This window comes from Schistocerca gregaria, chromosome 7 (assembly GCF_023897955.1).
Source record: "Schistocerca gregaria isolate iqSchGreg1 chromosome 7, iqSchGreg1.2, whole genome shotgun sequence".
Classification (NCBI taxonomy): domain Eukaryota; kingdom Metazoa; phylum Arthropoda; class Insecta; order Orthoptera; family Acrididae; genus Schistocerca; species Schistocerca gregaria.
In genome coordinates, this window is record NC_064926.1 from 309,058,531 (window position 1) to 309,084,530 (window position 26,000).

The window sequence follows — 26,000 nt, forward strand, 5'->3', positions numbered from 1 at the left end:
TCGCAAGGGAACAGGAGAAAAAAAGACAAGGATATCCGTTACCATGACCGTCTGAGTGGAAATTATGATTTTAGATGATGTACTGAGAAAGCTGACTTACAAATTCTCCTTCAAGAAACTCAGTTCACGTTCTCTCAACTCGACATCTACAAGCTGCCCACAAGTATGGCCAAATCGAGAAACTCCAGTTCTTCAAGTGCGTAGACGAGATCAATGAAACTACTGGAGCAGAAAAAATAGCACAGAGAATTTGTCTGCAGGAACTCTTACAGTGCATCCAGAAGAATTCACCTAGCTCACAAGGTGCGACATAGTCGCGAATAGAAACAGTGAGTCGGGAAGTTTGGAAGGTAGTTCTATGTCTATGATCACAAATTTCGTATGTTAGGACTGTCGATTTCCGTAAATGAGGACCATCCGCAGATCTGTTTAAAACATATCTCAATATAACGAAGCGAGCAAAGTTGCATACTTCCCACCATATTTTCAATTATAGTCGATGATGCCTAATTGACTGTGTTTGTGTTTTCAACGATGCCACTCGGGCATTATTATATTACGATGTGGTTTAAACAGATCTGAAGCTTATCACCGTTGACGGACTTTGATAATTTTAGATCAAAAAATTTTATGATTGAAAGCTAGAATAAACCAAACGAATTCTAAACTTACTGATAACGGATATTATGGAAGCCACCAAAGTAAACGAATATTTCTGGAAGAGTGTAAAACTTAAGTGTATCACGAGACATAGCAGGATTAGATATAATGAAATAGTGGGTGACTTAGCGAAAAGTCCCATTCATAACGGCACATGTGAAACAAATTATCTCGCCGTCATCAGACCTGAGAAGAGTCGTCGATACGCAGGAAAGGCAAATTTTTCAAACACACACAGCCAAAGATCCCCTCGAACCCCTGATTCCATACAGCTTAGGCAAATGAAAAGTTTAAAAGTTTCACAATGCGCATGCGATTTAGCCATGGATTCGTTCCCGGCCTTCTTTACCGAACGCATGTTATATGTAATACTTACAGTTGTCTGATACAATAGTTAATACGATCTCACCAACATTACCCAAATAATACAGCTACTTTCCTACATCAAAATACCATATTAATTTTAAAACAAATTAATTTTTGAAGAAATGTAGTCTTGTAAAATCCTGGAAAATTACCAAAACACTAAGAGATGTATGGAAAAAGAACGTCACGATATTTACGACTATAAGAAGCTTGTCTCTCCGTACGTACGAAATCTTCTTGGACTATCAACCGAGTGGCAGCGTCGTCTTGTAGCAACGTTGCGCGCCATCTTTACGGCGAAGAGAACATTAAAAGGTATGACGCCATTTGCGCAAGAAGGGCTTTCCGCTTTAATGAGCAGAAAAAGTAAATACAGGAATACATAAAAAAAATTCTGAAATCCTCAGGATACAGCTGTCAGGAATTCAGCTTGATATTAGCAAGCTTCTACAAGAGATCCAACATTAAGGTTTCCACTAATTTCTTACTAATTAGCTTTTCAGTTACATGGTTCCTGCTGCAACTTAGTTCATTATTAATTGATACGCTTTTTGTGGAACACTTCTGTGCGATAACCTGCCTTTAAATTATCACCGATAGTTTAACTATTTATTATATTTGTACATTAGACATACTAAGGAACTTTTTTGAAAGATTTTTAGGGGGTTCTGCGTTTCAAAATTTAGTCGGAAGTGGTCCTCCATTGAAAATATTTAAGAAACGCTGGCCTGTATTCTGAGCTCTTTAAAGTAACACTTGTGTCTACCACAAGAAGCTATCTAGACTAAAGCTGCCAGCAACACCCGATCATTTTCAGGAAGACTGCAGTGGGTCGACCGTTCGGGCAGGGACTTAGACGATCCCATATATGGTAACGGACTGCTCTTACAGACAAAGAGACTGCGCTATTGGTGACGAATCACTGGGAACAGTAACTTCCGTAAACTACCAGTAACCATCCGGAGCGACTTAAAGTGGGGTGACCACAGAAAGGAAACTATTGTACACAGATTCATCGAGAGAATATTAAGGAATATAATCAATTCACGAAAGAAGTGACTTCAAAACACTTGTCCGAGTAGTATAAATAGAGGAGACAGAGAGACTGCCAAAGAGAGAGAGAGAGAGAGAAGTTTCAACGAAGAAGGACGCGTTTTTCACCACAGAATCGTTTGTTCGGTACTAGAACCTTGGCGTCCTTTCTTCTTTGTAACTCTATATGTGTAGTGTAGAGTGTAAGTGCACGAAACTAATTACTGATAAATGTGATTACTTAAGCCCCGTATTGCCCAATCGAGAGAACAGTGACGTGTTGCCTAACGTCACAGTGGAAAGTTTTCAACATCTCAAAAAATGCGCCAACGTAGAAACAATAAAATTACACATGAAATGAAATGCTAAATTTTATATGAATAAATTATCCAAATTACTAGAATAAAAGTCCACTGCTGATTTACGTGGCTAACAGGTGAAGCAAAACCAGAACAAGAAAACTGTTTCACACATGGATATGTGCTGGTGTTGGGACAGCAACCAGCCACAAATTTACTTTCAGTTTCTTTATTCAAAGGGTACCGTTACCGGTTTCGAATCGTTATGATTCATCTTCAGACGGTTTACAAGCTTTCCTTATAATAAGTGGTGCATTTTTTACAGATTAATTGTCTTGAAATGTCAGTTTGGAGTGTTTGTTTTCATAACATTCGTCCAGCTGATGTGAATACATTCCTACTGCATTCTTATCGTTGCACACGTAAATTTTTCTCACTGAACAGTTCAGATTTCTCACGGAAAAGATTTCTACCGCGTACCACATGTTTTGATACGTACAAAGAGCTTACAAACATATGTACCCTTTGAATAAAGGAACTGAAAGTAAATTTGTGTCTGATTGCTGTCCCAACACCATCAACATTTGACATAATCATTGATTAATTTTGTAATGACATTGTCCTGTATGTACAGTATAACTGTTTGACTCTGGCCCTTAATTATGCTTGCACTTACTTCGGTACCGTAAAAGTTCTTTCAAAAGTGGAGCCGGCAGCAATGGCCGAGCTGTTCTAGGCGCTTCAGTCTGGAACCGCGCGACTGCAACGGTCCAGGGTCGAATCCTGCCTCGGGCATGGATGTTTGTGATGTCCTTAGGTTAGTTAGGTTTAAGTAGTTCTAAGTTCTACGGGTCTGATGACTTCAGATGTTAAGTCCCATAATGCTCAGAGCCATTTGAACCATTTAGAAAGTGGAGCACAGCAAGCAGAGCCGCAACAAAGCTAAATTAAAGCGGTAAACTGAAATTAACATTCAAGCCACTTACAATGCGGACATAAGCAACACAAAATTTCTTGCATGGTAATAATTTGTGGTGCTAATATTCTACAAATTGATTTTCTTAAAACAGTGTTACAGCAAAGAATCGCTTAATAACTTCAGTGCCAGATCGTGAACGGCACTGACCTGATACAAAAATGACGGGTCTTAAAAACAGTTGTCACAACTTGATAATTCAAAAATTTTACTTTACACAAAAGATTAATCTACCCAAAATGATCTTTAGTATTTCACAAAATGTACGTCTGGGGAGGAGAACTAACTTCCACAGCTCTCAGCAGTCCATGAAATGTTTCAACCAAACCTCTGTACAACAATACATTTTACAACAGAGTGCAACCTAGGTGCAAGATTAAATTAAAGCTGCAAATTTATCTTTACTCAGTACTAGGCAAAACTCTTTTCAGAATCCATAAATACTCTCATCATTATCTTATTTAATCATTTCCATCAAATTTGTATTCAACATTTAGCAACTGCTGAATATTCAGTTGCACGTCTGCTTCCCAACACATCTCGACTAATACATTGAAGCGCCAAAGAAACTGGTATAGTCATGCGTATTCAAATACAGAGATATCCAAAGAGGCAGAATACGGCGCTGCGGTCGGCTAAGCCTATGTAAGACGACAACTGTCTGGCGCAGTTGTTAGATCGGTTACTGCTGCTACAACGGCAGGTTATCAAGATCTGAATGAATTTGAAAATGCTGTTATAGTCCCCGCACGAGCAATCGAATACGGCGTCTCCGAGGTAGCGATGAAGTGGGGATTCTCTCTTACGACCATTTCAGGAGCGTACGGTGAATATCAGGAATTCGGTAAAACATCAAATCTCCGACATCCCTGCGGACGGGAAAAGATCCTGCAAGAGCGGGACCGACGACGGCTGAAGAGAATCGTTCAACGTAATAGAATTGCTGCAGATTTCAATGCTGGGCCATCAACAAGTCTCAGCGTGCGAACCATTCAACGAAACATCATCGATGTGTGCTTTCGGAGCCGAAGGTCCACTCACGTACCCGTGGTGACGGCAAAGCTTTGCCTTACGCCTCGGCTGAGCCCTTCAACACCGATATTGGACTGTGGAAACATGTTGCCTTTTCGGACGCGTCTCCTTTCAAATTCTATCGAGCGGATGGACATGTACGAGCATGGAAACAATCTCATGAATCCATGGACTGTGCATGTCAGCAGGGGACTGTTTACTCTGGTGGAGACTCTGTCGGTGTGAGGCGTTTGCACTTGGAGTGGTATGGGACCCGTGATACGCCTGGATGTGACCCTGACGGGTGACACGAACGTAAGCATCCTGACTGATCACTTGCATTCGTTCGTATCGATTGTGCATTCCAGCAGGACAATGCGACACCTCAGACGTCCAGAACTGCTACAGGATGGCTCCAGGAACACTTTTCTGGATTTAAACACTTCCGCTGGTCACCAGACTCCCCAGACATGAACGCTATTGAGCATACCTGGGATGCCTTGCAACTTGCTGTTTAGAAGAGATCTCCACCCCCTCGTACTCTTACGGATTTATGGAGAGCCTAGCATGATTTGTGGTGTCAGTTCCCTCCAGCACTACTTCAGATATTAGTCGAGTCCATGCCACGTCATGTTGCGGCACTTCTGCGTGTTGGCTGGGGCCCCACACGATATTAGGCAGGTAAGCCAGTTTATTTGGCTCTTCAGTTTAATAATGGTCTTTCCGTCAGCGCCTTCACGCAGAGACAGTGTAACAATAAAACCAAAGATGGTGAATCGACATGGCATGCTCTCAGATGTGTGCATGTCGGTATACGAAAATAATAAGTTAACAGTTCCGTAATGACCAAGACGACACACACACCTCACACGTTGCAGAGAGACTCAACAAACTCCAACGACAGACGTTACGAGTGAGGCGTTGTGCATCACTGAGAGATTTACTGTTGATGTTTCGAGAGGTTGGTTTCCATATCACTTCCTCCCACATATGTCTCACGAAATGATCGAGTCAAGGAAATCAGTCATTAGATGTGATACGGAGCTCTAACGAAAGTCGGTCTCCCTGCGTGAAAGGAATAGGAAAGTGAGGAACGACAGTGGTACCAGAAGTGCCCTCCGCTACACACCGTAAACTGGCTTGCGGAGTACAAATGTAGACGTAAATGTTTTATGACTCGATCGTAACCTAGACAAAATTTTTCTTAGTTCGAACTTTGTCGGGGAAACTTACACTCAGATAAACGGCAAACTTTATTCAGTTAGGAAGCAGACGAGAAGTAACTGTTGTTTGCTCACCGTACGCCATATTCGCGGAACTGTTATGAGCTCCTTCACTGACCTTGATGCGTGCATGCGGTGTCCTGCAGGGCCGTGCGGAGCCGAGGCAGTTCCAGAAGCTGTGGTCGTTGCCGATAACTCTTGCATAGGTAAACTGTTTGTAATGTTCATCTCAGCACCTTGTGTAAAGAAACTAGTTTTATTTCTGAACCGTGTTAGTTCTGCCCTTCTGCTTTGACACTGAACAAAGCAAAAATATATAGAGAAATTTGAATTACAGGTCGCGTAGCTTCCCCTGCATACAAATCAACTGGTATTTCTAACTGCAGAGCTGAACTTTAAAGTAATATAAGTTCTTGCACGCAAACTCGTATGGACGTAGTAGGCAGAGGACAGCGGGAAAGGTACAACATTCCAGATTCAATAAATCAAATGAGAATATCTAGTAGGTACTAACATTACCTACAGTCTTGCTAACAACTTTCCCACCACAACGTGAAGGTTTGAATGTACATCATACATACAGAGTACTAAGTGGAAGGCGTTTTGTCACTACGTCGAAGTGATCTCTCATTTTTCCGTTGTTTCCCCTTTTCCGACGTCTGTACGTCTTGAACATTTGCCTATCCACTAGTTAAAGTGGTTAAATTTCTATGGCGCTTGTGGTTCTTTGCTCTCCGTTAAGCTTAAATAATAGATGTTTGAGTCTATTTACGTAATTGCTCGCAAAATACACTCCTGGAAATGGAAAAAAGAACATATTGACACCGGTGTGTCAGACCCACCATACTTGCTCCGGACACTGCGAGAGGGCTGTACAAGCAATGATCACACGCACGGCACAGCGGACACACCAGGAACCGCGGTGTTGGCCGTCGAATGGCGCTAGCTACGCAGCAATTGTGCACCGCCGCTGTCAGTGTCAGCCAGTTTGCCGTGGCATACGGAGCTCCATCGCAGTCTTTATCACTGGTAGCATGCCGCGACAGCGTGGACGTGAACCGTATGTGCAGTTGACGGACTTTGAGCGAGGGCGTATAGTGGGCATGCGGGAGGCCGGGTGGACGTACCGCCGAATTGCTCAACACGTGGGGCGTGAGGTCTCCACAGTACATCGATGTTGTCGCCAGTGGTCGGCGGAAGGTGCACGTGCCCGTCGACCTGGGACCGGACCGCAGCGACGCACGGATGCACGCCAAGACCGTAGGATCCTACGCAGTGCCGTAGGGCACCGCACCGCCACTTCCCAGCAAATTAGGGACACTGTTGCTCCTGGGGTATCGGCGAGGACCATTCGCAACCGTCTCCATGAAGCTGGGCTACGGTCCCGCACACCGTTAGGCCGTCTTCCGCTCACGCCCCAACATCGTGCAGCCCGCCTCCAGTGGTGTCGCGACAGGCGTGAATGGAGGGACGAATGGAGACGTGTCGTCTTCAGCGACGAGAGTCGCTTCTGCCTTGGTGCCAATGATGGTCGTATGCGTGTTTGGCGCCGTGCAGGTGAGCGCCACAATCAGGACTGCATACGACCGAGGCACACAGGGCCAACAGCCGGAATCATGGTGTGGGGAGCGATGTCCTACACTGGCCGTACACCTCTGGTGATCGTCGAGGGGACACTGAATAGTGCACGGTACATCCAAACCGTCATCGAACCCATCGTTCTACCATTCCTAGACCGGCAAGGGAACTTGCTGTTCCAACAGGACAATGCACGTCCGCATGTATCCCGTGCCACCCAACGTGCTCTAGAAGGTTTAAGTCAACTACCCTGGCCAGCAAGATCTCCGGATCTGTCCCCCATTGAGCATGTTTGGGACTGGATGAAGCGTCGTCTCACGCGGTCTGCACGTCCAGCACGAACGCTGGTCCAACTGAGGCGCCAGGTGGAAATGGCATGGCAAGCCGTTCCACAGGACTACATCCAGCATCTCTAAGATCGTCTCCATGGGAGAATAGCAGCCTGCATTACTGCGAAAGGTGGATATACACTGTACTAGTGCCGACATTGTGCATGCTCTGTTGCCTGTGTCTATGTGCCTGTGATTTTGTCAGTGTGATCATGTGATGTATCTGACCCCAGGAATGTGTCAATAAAGTTTCCCCTTCCTGGGACAATGAATTCACGGTGTTCTAATTTCAATTTCCAGGAGTGTACTTGTATGCGCAGTTACAGGTGGAAACGTCGTAAACCGAGTAAGTAGAATCTCTATCGAATAAAACGAAAATACTGAAATAATAATTTATTTATTTACGCCCACATTGGAACACTAAAATCAAACTTAATACAACAGAGTCTCAAATGATTAAGTTTAGGTGTTAGCAGTCAGCAATTTCTTCGATTTCCAAAATTTCTTCATTCGTTGTGATCTGACTGCTCGTTCTTCTGCAGATACGACGTACGTCTTCCGTTCTGATGGTTTGAATGTCAGCTGTGTGTTTTTGTTCTTCAGAAGCAGTTTCTCTTCTCTGTGTTGAATTTGGTGTGTGGTGATGTTCGATCCATCCATATCACTCTGTACTTTTTTAAACCAGAGGTTTTTGGTTTTACTGTTCCAGAAGTAGTCAAAAAGTTGCTTCAGGATTCTAGTATTTGGCTAGCGAGATATGTGGCCGAAAATGCAATCATTCTTTTCCGCATTGTATCAATAATGGATTCCCTTTCTTTATACACTACTGAATTGGGCAAAAGTTTCCACTGCCCATTACCTTGATGTTTTTTCTGATAATTGTTCAGAGTATTCTTCTATCAACTGTCTGCAGTTTGTCAGTTGTTGCTTGAGTATTTAGTTTGTATAGTGTTTCACTTGCATATGTTGCTTCCGGTTTAACGATGGAGAAGTAATGTCGAAATTTAGCATTTATTGAGAGAGATCGTTTCTTGTACGTTAGCCATGTTGTTCTCTGCGCTCGCTTTAGTTTTAATGTTCTACTCTCTATTGATGCTCTTTCATTAGCATTCCAGGTAATAATCTCACCAAGATATTTAAACTTTTTTACTACTTCAATTTTTTGATCATTATGGAGTTTGGTATGGGATGTGTCAACAGGGAAGCTGGGCATAATTTCTGTTTTCTCAAAGGAAATTTGCAATCCAACCTTTCCCGATAATCGTTCTAGTTGTACTATCTGAACCTTTGCTTCATCAATATTGTTTCTAACAGCGCCAAATCATCTGCAAATGCAAGGCAGTTAAGTCGAATCTTTCTTCCTATCTTAATAGATGGTGGGCATTTCTTGTTCCATTCACGCATGATTTTCTCCAGGACACAATTGAACAATAATGTAGACAGTCCATCGCCTTGTCGAAAGCCAGTATTAATTTCAAAACGTTTAGAGACTTCATTTCTGAACCTTACTCTAGCTTTGGTATTTCGAAGGGTGACTGCAACGAGGTTGACAAGTTTCTGATGTAAACCAAATTCTTTAAGAATTGACAGTAGAGATTCACTATGGATACTATCGTAGGCTTTTTAAAAATAGACAAAGGTGATCACTAGCTTCTTGTTACTGACCCTCTATAATTATTTGAATCCGAGCTATCTCCTTTTTTGTGTAGTGGATGATTATTGTAACATTCCATTCCTCTGGTAACTTCTCAGTATTCCAAATGTCAGTAACGTGTTTGTGTAAGTTCCAAATAGTTTGTACACTTGCATATTTTCAAAATTCTGCCAGTAGTTGGTTCTCACCTGGTGCTTCATAATTCCGAAGTGAGTTAGTCGCTACTTGTACTTCATCTGGATATGGTGGTATAACTCTTTCTAAATGCGTTTTGTTCCTTCGATAGGGGTCAAATTCCAAATGATGGTCAGGTTCCTGTTTGAAATACTTAGCCAATATCATTTTAGTGTCGTAATTGTTATGTGCCACCTTTCCGTTTCTATCCTTCATCATAAGAGTAGGTGGAGTGCATTTCGACTGGTACTGTTTGAATGTCTTATAGTAATCTCTTGCCTTGTGGCGATTGAAAGCATCCTCGTTAGACTTTAGCGAGTCCTTATGAAATTGTCTTTTGATCCTTCTAATTTCTTTGGCGGTTGATCGTCTAGAATTTATTAATTCCCTCCTGGAACTTTCAGTTCTCTTTTGTTGGTCATTTAACCAGGCCTTATGTCTATGTTGAATCGCTACATCGCTAAAATAATAATAATAATAATAATAATAATAATAATAAAGCAGAAAATACTGAGTTAACGATTAACTAAACTTAGCATTAAATCCGTCCAATCCGCAACAACCGCAAACGCATAGGAACTAATTAGCTCACCAGAGTGGCAAACGTGGAAATTCAAACTTGCCACAATGCTTCGGCGCGCCGGACCCTAACGTCACAGTGATGTGATGTTACTCTTCACAGCCGGAAGTGACGTCACTTCCTGCACTACATATGCAGAATGTCAAGCTGCCAAAGGTGGGGATAATACTTCAAGCTCCAATGTTCATACGACGAAACGCTTGATTTATTCAATGCCGTTAACACGCAGCTTTATCATTTACATTCATGTGAGCGGAACCCTGTTAATAATAAAGTCGCACGACACTGGCATTTACGTAATATTTTATAAAGCTTCACATGGTAACATTGTTTGCGTCGTTTTGTTATTGTGATATTCAGTCCGAAGACGGGTTTACTGCAGCTCTCCTTGCTGCTCCACCCTGTGCAAGCTTCATCATCTCCGAATTACCACTGCAACCTACATCCTTTTGAATCGGCTTACTGTATTCATCTCTTGGTCTCCCTCTAAGATTTTGACCCCCCCCCCCCCCCATTTCCTTCCAATACTAAACTGGTGATCCGTTGACGTCTCAGAATGAATCCTATCAACCGATCCCTTCCCTCCACCACACACTGTCAGGTGGCTTGCGAAGTATGGATGCAGATGTAGATGTAGTCAAGTTGTGTCTCAAATTCCTTGTCTCCTCCTCATTAGTTACTCGATCTATCCAGCCAGTCTTCAGTATTCTTCTGTAGCACCACATTTCAGAAGTCTCTATTCTCTTCTTCTCTAAACTGTTCATCGCTCGTACTTTACTTCCAAATATGGCTACACTCTAGACAAATACCTTCAAAAGAGACTTCCTAACATTTAAATCTATATTCGAAGTTAAATTTCTCTCCATTAGAAACTCTTTTCTGTCCATTGCCTGCCTACATTTTACATCCTTTCTAATTCGGCCATCGTCAGTTATTTTGGTGTCCAAATAGCAAATCTGTTCTTCTTTTGGTGTCTTGTTTCCTAATCCAGTTCCCTCAGATCATCTGATTTAATTCGACTACAGTCCATTATCGTTGTTTTGTTTTTGTTGATGTTCATCTTATACCTTGTTGATGTTCATCTTATACCTTGTTCATCTTATACCTTGTTTCATCTTATACCTTGTTTCTCCCAGAACTTTAATTACTACTCCAAATTTTTCTTTGGTTTCCTTTACTGTACGCTCACTGTACACATTGAATAACATTGAGGACAGCCTACAGCCCTGTCTCACTTCTTTCTCAACCAGAACTTCCCTTTAATGCCCCTCGATCCTCATAACTACCGTCTGGTTTCTGTACAAGTTGTAAGTTGCCTTTCCGTCCCTGTAGTTTACCCTTGGTACCCTCAGACTTTTAAAGCGAATATTCCAGTCAACATTGTCAAAAGATTTCTCAAGTCTACAAATTATAAACGAAGGTTTGCCTTTCCTTAACCTATCTTCCAAAAGAAGTATAGGATCAGTACTGCCCCGCATACTCCTGTATTTCTGCGGAATGCGAACTGATCTTCCCCGGAGTCGGTATCTACAAGTTTTTACATTCTTCTCTAAAACTTCATGTCAATGCTTAGCAGCAGTGAGTTATTAAACTGATAGTTCGGTAATATAGACACATGTCAACACCTGCTTGCTTTGAAATTGGAATTATTACATTCTTCTTGAAGTCCGAGTTATTTCACATGCCTCAAACATCTTGCAAACAAAATGGGATAATTTTGCTCAAAATGGTTCAAATGGCTCTAAACACTATGAGACTTAACATCTGAGGTCATCAGTCCCCTAGACTTAGAACTATTTGAACCTAACTAACCTAAGCACATCACACACATCCATGCCAAAGGCAGGATTCGAACCTGCGACCGCAGCAGCAGCGCGGTTCCGGACTGAAGCGCCTAGAATCGCTTGGCCACAGCGACCGGCCGATAATTGTGTCATGGCTGACTCTCTCAAGACATTAGTGGTTACGACGGAAAGTCGTCTACTCCAGGAGCCTTGTTTGGGACTAGGTCTTTCAGTGTTTCGTCAAATTGTTCTCGCAGAATCATACTTCCCATCTCATCTTCATCTACTGCACTCACCTTTCTGTAATGTTGCCTTCAGTTTCATCTCCTATGAATAGACCGTCCTTACTTCTTCCAAATTTACAATTTTCCTTCTTTGCTTAGCTCTCGTTTCCCATCTAAGCTCTTCACGTTCACTCGGCTGCTTCTCTTTTTTTTTTTAATTTTGCTGTAGGCGGTATTTATCTTCCCCCTAGGGAAATATGCTTCTGAGTCCTTGCATTTGCCCACTACCCTTTCCTATTTAGCCATTTTTCGCTGTCTTCCATTCTCACGTTTTGGACGGTTATATTCCCTTTCACTTGTTTCATTCGGTGCACTTTCATATTTTCTCCTTCCATCAATTAACTTCAATATCTCCTCTGACATCCAAGGATTTCTGCTAGGCGTTGTCTTTGTACCTGTTTGATCCTCAACTGCCTTCACTATTTCGTCTCTCAAAGCTACCTGTCCTCCTCAGCTGCCTTCACTATTTCGTCTCTCAAAGCTACCTAGTCTGCTTCTAGTGTGTTGCTTTCCGCTGTTCTAGTCAATTGTTGCCTAACGCTCCCTCTGAAACTCTCACCAATCTTCCGTTCTTTCAACTTACCCAGTTCTCTAATTTCCTACCTTTTTGAAATTTCTTCAGTATAATCTAAAGTTCATAACCAATAAATTGTGATCAGAAACCACATTGGTTCATGGAAATGTGTTAAAATTTAAAATCTGGTTCCGAAATCTCTGTCTTATCATTATACTATCAATCTGAAACCTTTCTGTGTCTCAAGCTCTCTTCCACGTATACATCGTTTCATGATCCTTAAACCAAGTGTTATCGATAATTAAATTATGCTTTGTGCAAAATCCTAACAGGCGGCTTCCTCTTCATTCCTTTCCCCCAGTCCACATTCACCTATTTTTTTCTTTCTCTTCATTTTCCTACTATCGAGTTCTAGTCCCTAATCAAAATTAAAATTTTGTCTCCCTTCAGTACCTTAATTAACAACGAATAAAAGTACTCGCCACATGCCTTATCAGACAATACTTGCACAGAATTTCCACCCTCCCCTTGTTCACTTTCTTGTTGCCTGCCTCTGCGAACCTATCTTTTCACTGAGTATATACACTACTGGCCTTTAAAATTGCTACACCAAGAAGAAATGCAGATGACAAACGGGTATTCATTGGACAAATATGTTATACTAGAACTGACATGTGATTACATTTTCACGCAATTTGGGTGCATAGATCCTGAGAAATGAGTACCCAGAACAACCACCTCTGGCTGTAATAACGGTCTTGATACGCCTGGGCATTGAGTCAAACAGAGCTTGGATGGGGTGTACAGGTACAGCTGCCCATGCAGCTTCAACAAGATATCACAGGTCATCAAGAGTAGTGACTGGCGTATTGTGACGAGCCAGTTGCTCGGCCACCATTGACCAAAGGTTTTCAATTGGCGAGAGATCTGGAGAATGTGCTGGCCAGGGCAGCAGTCGAAAATTTTCTGTATCCAGAAAGGCCTGTACAGGACCTCCAACATGCGGTCATGCATTATCCTGCTGAAATGTAGGGTTTCGCATGGATCGAATGAAGGGTAGAGGCACGGGTCGTAAAACATCTGAAGTGTAACGTCCACTGTTCAAAGTTCCGTCTATCCGAACGAGAGGTGACCGAGACGTGTAACCATACCATCACTCCCGGTGATACGCCAGTATGACGATGACGAATACACACTTACAATGTGCGTTCACCGCGATGTCGCCAAACACGGATGCGACCATCATGATGCTGTAAACAGAACCTATATTCATCCGAAAAACTGACGTTCTGCCATTCGTGTACCCATGTTCATCATTGAGTACACCATCGCAGACACTCCTGTCTGTGATGCAGCGTCAAGGGTAACCGCAGCCATGGTCTCCGAGCTTATAGTCCATGCTGTTGCAACCGTCGTTAACTATTTGTGCATATGGTTGTAGTCTTGCAAACGTCCCCATCTGTTGACGCAGGGTTCGAGACGTGGCTGCACGATCCGTTACAGCCATGCGGATAAAATGCCTGTCACCTCGACTGTTAGTGATACGAGGCCGTTGGGATCCAGTACGGCGTTCCGTATTAGCCTCCTGAACCCACCGATTCCATACTCTGCTAACAGTCATTGGATCTCGAGCAACGCGAGCAGCAATGCCGCGATACGATAAACCGCAATCGCGATAGGCTACAATCCGACCTTTATGAAAGTCGGAAACGTGATGGTACGCATTTCTCCTCTTTACACGAGGTATCACAAAAACGTTTCATAAGGCAACGCCGGTCAACTGCTGTTTGTGTATGAGAAATCGGTTGGAAATTTTCCTCATGTCAGCTCGTTGTAGGTGTCGCCACCGGTGCCAACCTTGTGTGAATGTTCTGAAAAGCTAATCATTTGCCTATCACAGAGTCTTCTTCCTGTCGGATAAATTTCGCGTCTGTAGCACGTCATCTTCGTGGTGTAGCAATTTTAATGGGCAGTAGTGTAGAAAGCTTGAAGGCAAAACCGTGTTTCAATTTTCCTTAAGATAAGTTGCAGCAGTGGTTAATGTAAATGTTCCATAAAACTGCTCTGCCTCTTGATTCATCAATGTAATGGGCGTTTTGTGGCAATAACGATGTCACAGGAGCCACTATAAGGGGTAGTCAAATGTAAACGAGACAGATGGAAAAATTTGAGTAAACTGTTTATTATTTAAAAAGTAATCGCAATACTTCTTAATGCATTTATCCCACTGTGAGATAAGACAGTCAACTGCTTGATGGAAAAATATTTGCAGTTGTCTGCAGAGCAGCGAATGTACCGAGGCGTGCACGTCTTCGAAGCTGATCGACGCCCACGGATGTTTTTCTCCTGGGCTCCAAAAATACGGAACTCCCCATTCAAATCTTAGTGTTCTGGCGGATTAATTCTGCATTTCCAAAGCGTGCAGATAACACGACAATGAAGACCGTATGAGAAATGTATGACAAAATTGTACTTTTCAAGGTTCAGCTCTTTTATCAAGTATCAATCTGAAACTTCATGGCAGATTAAAACTGTGTGCCCGACCGAGACTCGAAGTCGGGACCTTTGCCTTTCGCGGGCAAGTGCTCTACCATCTGAGCTACCGAAGCACGACTCACGCCCGGTACTCACAGCTTTACTTCTGCCAGTATCTCGTCTCCTACCTTCCAAACTTTACAGGAGCTCTCCTGCGAATCTTGCAGAACTAGCACTCCTGTTTCTCGTTCGTAGTTTCTTATTGCAGTACCATCTTACCGCAAGAGCTTGTCCACTGAGTAATCAGTATCCGGGTCGTCGAATCATTTGTTGATTCTAGATCTTAATGCATGCGTCACGCATGCTTGTACAGTAATTAAATATGGATCTGAAGATACGTGTGACAAAAGACGGAACCGAATAAACTTAAAAGTGACCCACACGGTGTCTTTTTTTCTTCGGAATATTTAATAGTATTCTAATTATGATGCCGTAACTAACCTTCATGTCAATAAAATGAAGCACCCAGAAGACGGGGTCGGAGGGCAAAGTAGTTTCGTATGTAAATGATGACAATTGCAGTTCTATCTAAGTAGGACGGCCACCAGTGTGTATTAGTGTTATTTATGTTTAATGGTGATACAAGGCCTGGTAGGGTATCTAAGGAGTGTGAACAGCGTCAGATGTTGAGGGATTGTTGTGAAGGACACGGAGATGTCACGCACTCGTGTGAGATACCGTTATCAGTACCTGGCGAAGTTTGAAAGGGGCCTATTGAGAGCCTCTGTTTGGCGGGCTAGTCGAATCGTGCGGCATTCCGGTGTGGCTGTGACACGATGTTGGATCGCGTGGGAACGTTAAGGCAAGCACTCTTGTCGTCAAGAATCTGGTGACGACATCTGGTCACTAGAAGGAAGGATCACTACACTGTGCACCAAGCACATCGTAACCCTTCCACACCTGCGCCTGCCATTCTAGAACAAGTAATGAAATCTCTTCAACACTTTGTGTCATGGCGCACCCTTGGTCGGAGGCTGGCATCAACAGGACTAGAGAATCTCCGCCGTATGCGTAGATTGTCGTGGACACCACAACATAAACGGCAGTCTTTAGATTGGTACCGTGACGAAGAGACGTGGAGGACTGTTGACGAGTGTAGTCGCATTGCCTTCAACGACGAATTTCGCTTCTGCGTCCGACGACCGTCGTTGGCAAGTCTGGCGGTAACCTCCAATGTTTTGAAGAGTCAAAGCGGTGTTACTATGTGTGAAAAGCCATCAGGAATGACGTGAGCTGACGGCTAGTGGTGATTAGGACTGTTGATATTTTTAAAAATATCGGTATTCTGATATTTTGTTAACTTGAAAAAAATATCAACGTCTTCTCTCGATATATCGAAAAAATTTCGGCGCATCGGTATGTTGACGCAAAATATATCGACGTACCGGTCTAGAAAAATATCAGCTGCACATTGTAAACATACTGCCGGTTGTAAAGCTGTCTATTTAAGTACTGATTTATTATTAGATATTCTGTAAATCGACCCCCTAAGAGCAAGAATTGAGAGGAAAACGATAAACGTTCCCGCTTGGCTTGGTTCAAATGGCTCTGAGCACTACGGGACTTAACTGCTGAGGTCATCAGTCTCCTAGAACTTAGAACTACTTATACCTACCTAACCTAAGGACATCACACACATCCATGCCCGGGGCAGGATCCGAACCTGCGACCGTAGCGGTCGCGCGCTTCCAGACTGTAGTGCCTAGAACCGCTTGGCCACTATGGCCAGCGCCGCTTGGCGATAACCGCTTTACCAACATTGGTAACTGCTTGTAGGTGACACAATGAAAGGTGTCCGATGGGTCCGTCGTTAGGTTTCGTCACATTTCAGGTTTGTCCAGAACACCTCCTGTCGACTTCCCAGGTTTTACATTTTTGCCAGCGCCAGTGACTTAGCAGTTGCAGTGTCATAATTGCGTGGTGAAGCTCAACTTTTCCAGTTTCTGAAGGTAGCGCTGAGCGCTGGTTACGTCAGCATTTCCTCTCGCACGTCTCCTTCCACTGCAAAGACCAATCTTCTCGTTTAGATTTTTGTTCATTATTTGCAGCAACTGTTTTCGAAGAATGCCTATGTGAAGAAATAGCGCACTAGTTGCGTAAAAAATTGGTTTTTAACGCAACTGGCAACTGTTGTGGTACTTCTTTACATCGGAAATCTTATTGTTCCATTCATAACGCCACCCCCCGGCCCTCCCCACCAGTGCAATCGAACTTATTTTTGCCACCTACAATTGCTTCACACACTCAAAGAGGACTGGATGTGATGAAAGCTAGTAACATTCCATCACACAATGACAATATGTTCTACTACAATATCAAAAGAACAACTTCAAATATTTACCGAAAACTCTGAAAAAAATAATAAAAATATCAGCACTCGATATTGCCATTTTGATATCGATATATCGGAGAATTATGTAGCCGGTATATACCGATATGTTTTGGAAAACTGTCGATACATCGATATTTTCAAACATATCGGGTTGTGGTTGGAGAACACTGACGGCACAACGGTACGTGACGGACTTCCTGCATCTTACGCTGGGAAAGTGCGGTAAAGGGGTAAGAGAAATACCTGTAGAATACGCGCCATGGTTTAAAATCCCTGTGGTGTGGGTATCACAGTAGATACTAACGAATCCAGAAATGCAGTGTTAGAGTCGTAACCGGGTCGGTACATACGTAACGCAGTTTACAGTTAAGTTTTGACAGAAAGGATATAATGCTAGCTTAATATCTGAACGAAATAATTGTCGCATTTACCTTTTGCACAGGATCGTTCGGAACTGAAACAGAATCGAAACAACAAATACTACCACACAAATTTCTGCTCTTTTACGAAAATAACACACGCTATGCATAAGTAATTATAGCAGTGCAGCATTAGTGAATTTAGGCAGCGATCGCACATGACACCACTACTCGGCACACGTGATGACTAATTTAGTCGGCACAAAATTGAACAGCCAGGTGGTTTTCCCACAGTACTCACCAAAGTAGATGAAGTCAATACTATAGCATTCGAATTAAAAACAACTGCCAGCATCAGTAACTTAGAAGTAGATATCGATGTAGCGAACCAGGTTAAAGCACTTAATAAGGGCAAGTCTTCTGGTCCAGATATCATACGAGTTAGGTTCCTTTCAGAGAATGACGATGCATTAGTCCCATACTTAACAATCATACACGCCCATTCGCTCGGCGAAAAGTCCGAACCAGAAGACTGGAGAATTGTACAGTTCACAGCAGCACTCTAAATAGGAAGTAGGAGTAATCCCCTGAATTACGCACCCATATCACTGATGTCGATTTGCAGTAGGGTTCTGGAACGTGTACTGTATTCGAACATTACGAATTACTTCGAAGATATGGTCTATTGACACATTGCATGGATTAAGAAAATATCGTTCTTGTGAAACACAACTAGTGAAGTAATGTGTGCTATCGAAAGGAGATCTCAAACTGATTTCCTACGGAAGAGAAATTGTCCGGAATTGGTTCGAAAAACCCTATGCCACGTATGTAAGCATGAATGGCAGCATAATGATATTCACTGAAGCGCTGAAGAAACTGGTACAGGCATGCGTATTCAAATATAGAGATATGTAGACAAGCAGAATACGACGCTGCGCTTGGCAACGCCTATATAAGACACAAAGTGTATTGTGCAGTTGTTAGATCGGTTACTGCTGCTACAATGGTAGGTTATCAAGATTTAAATGCGTTTGAACGTGGTGTTATAGTCAGCGCAGGAGCGATGGGACGCAGAGTCTCCGAGGTAGCGATGGAGTGGCGATTTTCCAGTACGACCATTTCATGAATGTACCATGAATATCAGGAATTCGGTAAAACATCAAATCTCCATCATCACTGCGGCCGTAAAAAGATCCTACAAGCACGGAACCAAAGACGACTGTGTAGAAGTGCATGGAGACAACCTCATGAATCCATGGAAAGCGGCCGCTGTGGAAGAGCGGTTCTAGGCGATTCAGTCCGGAACCGCGCTGCTGCTACGGTCGTAGGTTCGAATCCTGCCTCGGCCATGGATGTGTGTGATGTCCTTAGGTTAGCTGGGTTTAAGTAGTTCTAAGTCTAGGGGACTGATGACCTCAGATGTTAAGTCCCATAGTGCTTAGAGCCATTTGAACCATTTTGATTTTGAACCATAGACCCTGCATGTCAGCAGGAGACTGTTCAAGCTGGTGGAGGCTCTGTAATGGTGTGGGGCACGTGCAATTGGAGTCATGTAGGACCCTTGATACGCCTAGATACGACTCTGACAGGTGACACGTACAAGATCACTCTGTCCATTCATGTCCACTGTGCATTCCGACGGACTTGGTCAATTCCAGCAGGACTATGCGACACCCCACACGAACAGAATTGCTGAAAAGTGGCTCCAGGAACACTCTTCTGAGTTTAAATATTTCAGATGAACATTACTAAGCTTATCTGGGATGCCTTGCAACGTGCTGTTCAGGTAAGATCTCCATCACGTCGTACTCTTATGGAGAGCCGTGCAGGATTCATGGTATCAGTTCCCTCCAGCACTACTTCAGAGATTAATCGAGTCCATGCCACGACGTGTTGCGGCACTTCTGCATGCTCGCAGGAACCCTACACTGTATTAGGGACATGTACGAGGTGTATTCAAGTTCTAAGGCCTCCGATTTTTTTCTAATTAACTACTCACCCGAAATCGATTAAACCGGCGTTATTTCTCGACGTAATCGCCCTGCAGACGTACACATTTTTCACAACGCTGACGCCATATTCCATGGAAGCGGCGAAGGCTTCTTTAGGAGTCTGTTTTGACCACTGGAAAATCGCTGAGGCAATAGCAGCACGGCTGGTGAATGTGCGGCCACGGAGAGTGTCTTTCATTGTTGAAAAAAGCCAAAAGTCACTAGGAGCCAGGTCAGGTGAGTAGCGAGCATGAGAAATCACTTCAAAGTTGTTATCACGATGAAACTGTTGCGTAACGTTAGCTCGATGTGCGGGTGCGTTGTCTTCGTGAAACAGCACCCGCGCAGCCCGTCCCGGACGTTTATGTTGCAGTACAGGAAGGAATTTGTTCTTCAAAACATTTTCGTAGGATGCACCTGTTACCGTAGTGCCCTTTGGAACGCGATGGGTAAGGATTACGCCCTCGCTGTCCCAGAACATGGACATCATCATTTTTTCAGCACTGGCGGTTACCCGCAAGTTTTTTGGTGGCCGTGAGTCTGTGTGCTTCCATTGAGCTGACTGGCGCTTTGTTTCTGGATTGAAAAATGGCATCCACGTCTCATCCATTGTCACAACCGACGAAAAGAAAGTCCCATTCATGCTGTCGTTGCGCGTCAACATTGCTTGGCAACATGCCACACGGGCAGCCATGTGGTCGTCCGTCAGTATTTGTAGCACCCAACTGGAAGACACTTTTCGCATTTTCAGGTCGTCATGCAGGATTGTGTGCACAAAACCCACAGAAATGTCTGTTCTGGAGGTGATCTGTTCAACAGTCATTCGGCCATCCCCCAAAACAATTCTCTCCACTTTGTCGTCAGACCAGCTTGTGTGAGCTCGAGGTTGTTTCGATTTGTTGTCACACTATGTTCTGCCTTCACTAAACTGTCGCACCCACTAACACACTTTCGACACATCTATAACTCCATCACCACATGTCTCCTTCAACTGTCGATGAATTTAGATTGGTTTCACACTACGCAAATTCAGGAAACGAATGATTGCACGCTGTTCAAGTAAGGAAAACGTCGCAATTTTAAGTATTTAAAACAGTTCTCATTCTCACAGCTGGCGGTAAAATTCCATCAGCCGTACGGTCCTGCCATCTCTGGGACGTATTGACAAAGATCGCGGCCTCATTTTAAAACAATGCGCATGTTTCTATCTCTTTCCAGTCCGGAGAAAAAAAAAAATCGGAGGCCTTAGAACTTGAAAAGCACCTCGTATGAGTTTCTTTGCCTCCTCAGTATGGATGTAGATGGGCTAGAATCCCAAAAATATACCATGAAAATTAAGTTACTTACCGTCTATCTCCTGCGTACCACTGAGCAACTGCTGCCTGAGGAAAATTCTGCAATGGTTGTACTGTCGTGTTCGCCATGTGTTTCGCTAGTGATACTGTCCTGCAATTGGTTTGACGCCGTGTCGTGGTATGTTGCAGCTGACACCCACCACGTCGCATGACGGCGACCTCAGCGACAGCTCGTTCACGGACGGCGACCTGACGCCCGGCAACGGTGGCACAGCGACGGGTACCGGCACTGAGGACTCAGACACCGACACCGACTCCGGCAAGTAGGTACCGCAGCCAGGCCTGCAGGCTGGTGCCGGCGGCAGGGCTGTTGTTCCTGCACTACCACACCAAGTGATGAAGCTAGGCTGCACAAGTGCTACTTGCTGTCTAGAGATTCTGATGGGGAGGGAAGAGAGAGAGAGAGAGAGAGAGAGAGGGAGAGAGAGAGAGAGAGAGAGAGAGAGAGAAGTAGCAGTAGTTCGAATCTGGTGGTAAATGTTTTCATCGCTCTTGTTTTACCAGTAAAGGAGGTGGGGAAACTGTTGACACAACACAAAATTAATGAAAAAACAGTCGAGATCACGTTGGTTATTTTATTTAAAATGACCGGTTTCGGCCTAGTCTTAGACCACCTTGAGAACAGCACTGTGAGAGATAGGACAATCGCTAGTTACATTAAGAAATCAGTGACCTAAAATTAAGAAATTTATGCTTATTAAAACTGAAGAGTCATTACCCACCAGCTGAAGTTGACGATGGCCAGGAGAGTCAGTAGACCTCAGTCGCTGAAACTACTGCCGTTGGCTGGGCAGCATTGCGTAGATCTGGTGAGGACGTGTCTGTGCTCTACGAGGAGCGACAATAAAGTAATGAGACTGATGTGAAAAAAACGTTGCTTACCGTTTTAGTCAATTTTAGTGTTGTCGCCTTCAAAGTAGTTCCCTTCTGATTGAACACACTTTTTCCAGCGCTTCTGCCATTGATGCTAACATTTCTGGAGCTCATCTTCTGTAATAGGGATGAAGTAGTGAAGGCAGCGGGGGATAAAGTAGATAAAAAGACTAGGGCTAGTAGAAATCCTTGGGTAACAGAAGAAATATTGAATTTAATTTATGAAAGGAGAAAATATAAAAATGCAGTAAATGAGGCAGGAGAAAAGGAATACAAACGACTCGAAAATGAGATCGACAGGAAGGGCAAAATGACTAAGCACGGATGGCTAGAGGATAAATGTAAGGATGTAGAGGCTTATCTCGCTAGGGGTAAGATAGATACTGCCTACAGGAAAATTAAAGAGACCTTTGGAGAAAAGAGAACCAATTGTATGAATATCACGGGCTCAGATGGAAAACCAGTTCTTAGCAAAGAAGGGAAAGCAGAAATGTCCCGGGAGTAGATAATATTCCATTAGAACTACTGACAGCCTTGAGGGAGCTAGTCCTGACAAAACTCTACCATCTGGTGAGCAAGATGTATGAGACACGCGAAATTCCCTCAGACTTCAAGAAGAATATAATAATTCCAATCCCAAAAGAAAGCAGGTATTGACAGATGTGAAAATTACCGAACTATCAGTTTAATAAGTCACAGCTGCAACATACTAACGCGAATTCTTCAGAGACGAATGGAAAAACTAGTAGAAGCCGACCTCGGGGAAGATCAGTTTGGATTCCGTAGAAATGTTGGAACATGTGAGGCAATACTGACTCTACGATTTATCTTGGAAGCTAGATTAAAGAAATGCAAACCTACGTTTCTAGCATTTGTAGACTTCGAGAAAGCTTTTGACAATGTTGACTGGAATATTCTCTTTCAGATTCTGAAGGTGACAGGAGCAAAATACAGGGAACAAAAGGCTATTTACAATTTGTACAGAAACCAAATGGCAGTTATAAGAGTTGATGGGCATGAAAGGGGAGCAGTGATTGGGAAGGGAGTGAGACAGGGTTGTAGCCTCTCCCCGATGTTATTCAATCTGTATATTGAGCAAGCAGTGAAGGAAACAAAAGAAAAATGCGGAGTAGGTATTAAAATCCATGGAGAAGAAATAAAAACTTTGAGGTTCAGCGATGACATTATAACTGTGTCAGAGACAGGAAAGGACTTGGAAGAGCAGTTGAACGGAATGGATAGTGTCTTGAAGTGAGAAAATAAGATGAAAATCAACAAAAGCAAAACGAGGATAATCGAATGTAGTCGTATTAAGTCGGGTGATGTTGAGGGTATTAGATTAGGGAATGAGACACTTAAAGTAGTGAAGGAGTTTTGCTATTTGGGGAACAAAATAACTGATGATGGTCGAAGTAGAGAGGATATAAAATGTAGACTGGCAATGGCAAGAAAAGCGTTTCTGAAGAAGAGGAAGTTGTTAACATCGAGTATAGATTTAAGTGTCAGGAAGTCATTTCTGAAAGTATTTGTTTGGAGTGTAGCCATGTATGGAAGTGAAACATGGACGATAAATAGTTTGGACAAGAAGAGAATAGAAGCTTTTGAAATGTAGTGCTACAGAAGAATGCTGAAGATTAGATGGGTAGATCACATAACTAATGAGGAGGTATTGAATAGAATTGGGGAGAAGAGGAGCTTTTGGCACAACTTGACTAGAAGAAGGGATCGATTGGTAGGACAAGTTCTGAGGCATCAAGGGATCACCAATTTAGCATTGGAGGGCAGCGTGGAAGGTAAAAATCGGATAAGGAGACCAAGAGATGTATACACCAAGCAGATTCAGAAGGATGTAGGTTGCAGTAGGTACTGGGAGATGAAGAAGCTTGCACAGGATAGAGCAGCATGGAGAGCTGCATCAAACCAGGCTCAGGACTGAAGACCACAACAACAACAACAACAACAACATCACAAGTTTAAGGTTTTGATTTGACTCAGCCTCGTAGTTCCCTTTTGATAACACACACTTTTTCCAGCGCTTCTGCCATTGATGGCAACATTTCTGGCTCTCGTCTTCTGTAATATCCTCCAAGTCCCTCGTCATAGCCTTTTGGACATCTCGTGTTGTTTGAAAATGGTGTCCCTTGACCGCCGTTTTGACTCTTAGAAATAGAAAAAAGTCGCACGGACCGATATCTGGTGAATAAGGTGGCTGTGGTAGTCGTGAAATTTGTTTTCAGCTTAAAAATTGTTGTACTGACAGAGCTGTATGGGATGGCGCATTATCGTGATGCAGAATCCAGTTATCAGCAATGTTGGCACAGACACAAAGAACTCTTTTACGAATCTTTCTATAATTTTTTTGTAGTAATATTGGTTAACTGTTTGTCCAGGAGGCACCCATTCCTGATGAATAATTCCCTTGGTATCAAAGTAGCGCACAAGCAGGCATTTCACTTTTGGCTTTAACATGCGAGCTTTTTTTGGTCTGGATGATCCCTTTGAGTACCATTGCGAACTTGGGCGTTTTGTCTCTGGATCGTACTCAAAAAACCACCTTTTATCACCAGTGATAATACGGCTCAACAATTCCGGATTGATTTCCGTTTGATCTAACAGATCGGCTGCCACATTTTTCCGTGTTTCTCGCTGTTGTGCTGTCAGATTTTTGGGGACCATTTTTGAACAAATCTTTCTCATACCAAGATCTGCAGTCATTACTAGACGAACCGTTTCTCGATTGATGTTCAGTTCTTCTGCAATCATTTTCACAGATAATCTTTGATCAGATCGTACAAGTTCACGCACCCTGGCCACGTTGACATCCGTTTGTGAGGTTGATGGTCTTCCACTGCAGTCTTCATCTTCAACATTTGGTCTGCCTTCACCAAACATTTTATGCCAACGAAAAACATGAGCTCTTGACATAACCTCCTCTCCAAAAGCCTTGTGAAGCTTACCTTAAGTTGTCGTAGCGTTTTCACACAATTTAACGGAAAAAATGGCATACCGTTGCGCTATATTATGCGGTTCCATTTCCGTGACGAGAAACACAAATACGTGTTAAGTTATTACAGCACAACTCACGACTGAGCAGTTGCATCGATGTGCCGCTTGGACTAAAAGCAGCTTATAGACCAAGTTCATAGATATTGTGCCTAAGCAAGCCTGCAGGGGTGCCACATCTTGCAAAGAAAATCAGTCTCATTACTTTATTGTCACACCTCGTATGACATCAACGCCAGCCAATGAGGAACGATTAACATAAATTACGAATCATTGGAAGATACAGTTTACCGGAAAGTGAATAACCATAAAAAAATAGTGTCTATAGGACAGAACAAATTGCTAAAACTAGTGAGTAACTCTAATAAGATTGTGTTAACAGAATCTGCCGTCGGTTCTTGGTAGAACAACATTATAATAAATGAAAAGCACCAGTTTGCTTTTGTACTACTATATTACTTTTATTGTTAACCGATTTCGGCTTACATGGCCATCTTGTAAGCCGAAAACCGGTTAACAATACAAGTAATATTGTAGAACAAAAGCAAACTGGTGCTTTTCATTTATTGTTATAAGATTGTTTAAAAATTATTTCTCTTACTTCTTGTAGTACCATCTGGCGAAAATAATTTATTTAAGCGGTATAATATATCCATAGACCGGCTACTTAATCAGTAGAATGTTCGAGCAGAATAATCAAATGCATTTATGTAAAATAATTATCATCTATGATAATTAAACACTAATTACACTGTGTTGTTGAATAGAACGAAATTCGGTAGAACATCTGTGCCCTCTTCTGGCCTGAACTGGCTAGCTACAGACACCCATACACCGTCAACATGGAGACATCATAGTAAGATGGCCAGCAAGTATCAAATATATATATATATATATATATATATATATATATATATATATATATATATATATATATATATATATATATATATATAAAGGACGACAGATGCTACCATAACGACTGAGTTCGATCACAGCTGTCAAGGATAAACAGGACGGATAACGAATCTTCGATTTTAATAAGTATAAATTACTTTATTTTATGTCACTGACCTCTTAAGTAA

General features: G+C 42.8%; 1 protein-coding gene across 1 annotated transcript in view; it reads left to right on the top strand.

The window, feature by feature from the left end:
• Positions 1-26,000, top strand: part of LOC126281742 (myogenesis-regulating glycosidase) — a 667,424-nt gene that overhangs the window by 525,504 nt on the left and 115,920 nt on the right. The window contains exon 3 of the mRNA XM_049980929.1: positions 21,169-21,302. Within this exon, the coding sequence (XP_049836886.1) occupies positions 21,169-21,302 (134 nt within the window). The remainder of the gene's footprint in view (positions 1-21,168; positions 21,303-26,000) is intronic.